Consider the following 2,381-nt stretch of genomic DNA (forward strand, 5'->3'; position numbering starts at 1 on the left):
GAGGTGACCCCGGGCACAGCGGGGACCTGCCTGCGCGTCCTGGAGCGGGCGGCCAGGCCCTGTGCCCACGCGGCCCACGTCACAGGGATCCGGGTGCTGCAACCAGACCTGCTGCTCTCTGCCTCAGTGGATCAGCGCCTGACGCTGTGGCACCGGGGCCCACAGGGGCTGGATGCGCTCAGCACCACCTTTTTCCACGTCCCCGACCTGGCGGAGATGGATTGCTGGGAGGTGATGGAGGCTGGGGGGGGGCTGAAAAAAATGTGTGGGCAGGGGCTGGAGATGCTGTGTGGCACCGCGGCCCCCCAGCCTCCATCACCACAGCCCCTGTCCCAGCCTGCGTGCTGATGTGTTCCCTCTCAAGGAGATGAGCGTGCTTGGCCCCTCTGGGGACAGCACTGAGGTGTGTGAGGCTGATGGTCTTGGGCAGGAGGCAGATGTGGCCCATCCTGGACCAGCTTGGGCCTCCTCAAGGGGTGAGGGACCTGTGTCTGGGCTTCCCAGCCCTGGTGCCAAAGGATCCTGAGCACCATACCCGAGCCTGAGGGCAGCAGGAGGCCAAGTGGGTCAGGCGCTGGTGTGGCACATGGCAAGCGTCAGTGCTCGCTGTGACAGGGCCCGGTGTGACAGCCCTGACCCCACGGTGCTGGGGATGGTGCTGAAATGAGTGGGGACAACGATTCTCCGCAGCGGTGCCTGTGCTGTGCTGTGCCAGCCTGGGACTGCCCAGTCCCCCTCAGAGCCACCCTTCAAAGTGCCCCAAGCTGAACATGTTCTGCACAGCACAGGGAAGGACAAGCAGCCATGCATGGCCCCAGCCCTGCGTGGGGCACAGTGCTCCGTGGGGATCAGACACAGACACACACAGAGCATTTGTCCAGCAACAACTGTATTGGACCCTGGTATCGGGGCCTGGTGCCTCAGGAGCTCCCTGCCAGCACGGAGCAGCCTTCAATAAACGGCTTTTGAGGGCAGTGACATTGGTGCCTGACTTTGTGATACCCTGGTACCGCTGCAGCCTCGCACAGCGCTCCCCTGCACAGCTCACAGGGTGCCACAGGCGTCCTCCCTTCTGCTGCTGTGGTCATGGCAGATGAACCCATCTCCCACCCCGGGCACAGCTGTGGGGTGCAGCCAAGCCCTCAGACCTGGTGGGTGGTTGGAGGGAAAGCATCTGTGAGGGGTCCCCTGGCTCCCTGTGGGGCAACCCCTGGCCCTGCCGGGGAGGACGTGCCCTGTCCTAGCCCCTGTGGCGCAGTGTCCTGGTGTCTGTCACGCCATGGCACGGCTCTTCAGCGACAGCTCAGATCTGGCTGAGAGGAGGGAGGTGCAGAGTGGCCAGGGCGCTGTGGAACACGTCCCTCACTGCTGCCAGCAGCCGGAGGCGGGCAAACATCTGCTCAAAGAGGTGAGGGAACGGCTCCTGCAGGGAGAAAGGTGGTGACATGGGGATGGTGGCCCTATTCCCCCTTGACAGGGTGCATCTACGATGCCTTGATGGGCTGCATCACGCCCCAGAGCCCCGCAGCTGCAGTCCAGCCCCGGGGAGCACTGCAGGGCTGCACCCTCCAGCCAACAGCCCAGGACAACCAACTCACCCCCAGAACATGGACCCGGTTGTAGTAGGAGCTGAAATCCATGCTGAGCTGGATCAGGAACTTGCACACCTGCAAGACGAAGCGTTTCTGCTGCCATGGCGGGGTCTGGGTGGTCTTGGGCCCTTCCCTACCCCCAGCACATCAGAGGCAGCCCCAGGGATGTTGCCTTGCCTGGGGACTGCTGGAGCAGCACCCATGGGTGCTCTGGCACTGGCACTTACTGCCTCGGTGTTGGCTGTGATCCGGATCCCCTTGCTGGGCGGGGGCAGCTGTGCCGCCTGCTGCAGGACTTCAGGGAAGGGCAGGAGGTAGTTGAAGAGCAGGAGCCACTCACCCTGTGAGGGGATAAAAAGTGTGAGAGAGGTCCAGGTCCTGCTGGGGCAGCACCAGAGCTGAATGCACACAGGTCCCCTCGTTCCCCTTCTCAGCACTCGCCTCTTCCCGGAGGCAGGAGAAGTTCAGTTCTGACGCAGGCGGCAGAGGTGGGTACGTGCCTGGAAAGGAGCAGGGGGGAGCTTGTTGTGGTGCCCGGGGCAGCCCCTGCAGCTGCAGGAGCGAGGAACAGCCCCGCAGCGGCCGTTAGAGCGGGGCAGTGGGGCTGGCGCTCACCCCGCTCCACAGCGCGCTGGTAGGTGCCGAAGAGCGTGGCCAGCCGGGCGCAGTTGTACATCACGAAGGCCCCGCTCTTGGTTCCCTTCGTGGAGATGCTGCTGTCCTCCAGGTTCAGGGTGATCTGAGGGCAGGGAGAAGCAGAAGCCCAGGCTCCTCAGCCCAAAGCCGCTC

At 64.3% G+C, this 2,381-nt stretch overlaps 1 protein-coding gene across 1 annotated transcript in view; it reads right to left on the reverse strand.

Annotated features, from left to right (window-relative positions):
* Positions 1–1,202: 1,202 nt before the first annotated feature.
* The window catches only part of DALRD3 (DALR anticodon binding domain containing 3), a gene marked incomplete at its 5' end in the record, with an annotated part of 1,954 nt that continues 775 nt past the window's right edge, over positions 1,203–2,381 (reverse strand). The window contains 5 exons of the mRNA XM_010179637.1: positions 1,203–1,423; positions 1,599–1,667; positions 1,820–1,933; positions 2,034–2,092; positions 2,208–2,363. Coding sequence (XP_010177939.1) covers positions 1,304–1,423; positions 1,599–1,667; positions 1,820–1,933; positions 2,034–2,092; positions 2,208–2,363 — 518 coding nt within the window. The remainder of the gene's footprint in view (positions 1,424–1,598; positions 1,668–1,819; positions 1,934–2,033; positions 2,093–2,207; positions 2,364–2,381) is intronic.

Source organism: Mesitornis unicolor, unplaced genomic scaffold, assembly GCF_000695765.1.
Source record: "Mesitornis unicolor isolate BGI_N332 unplaced genomic scaffold, ASM69576v1 scaffold28892, whole genome shotgun sequence".
Classification (NCBI taxonomy): Eukaryota; Metazoa; Chordata; class Aves; order Mesitornithiformes; family Mesitornithidae; genus Mesitornis; species Mesitornis unicolor.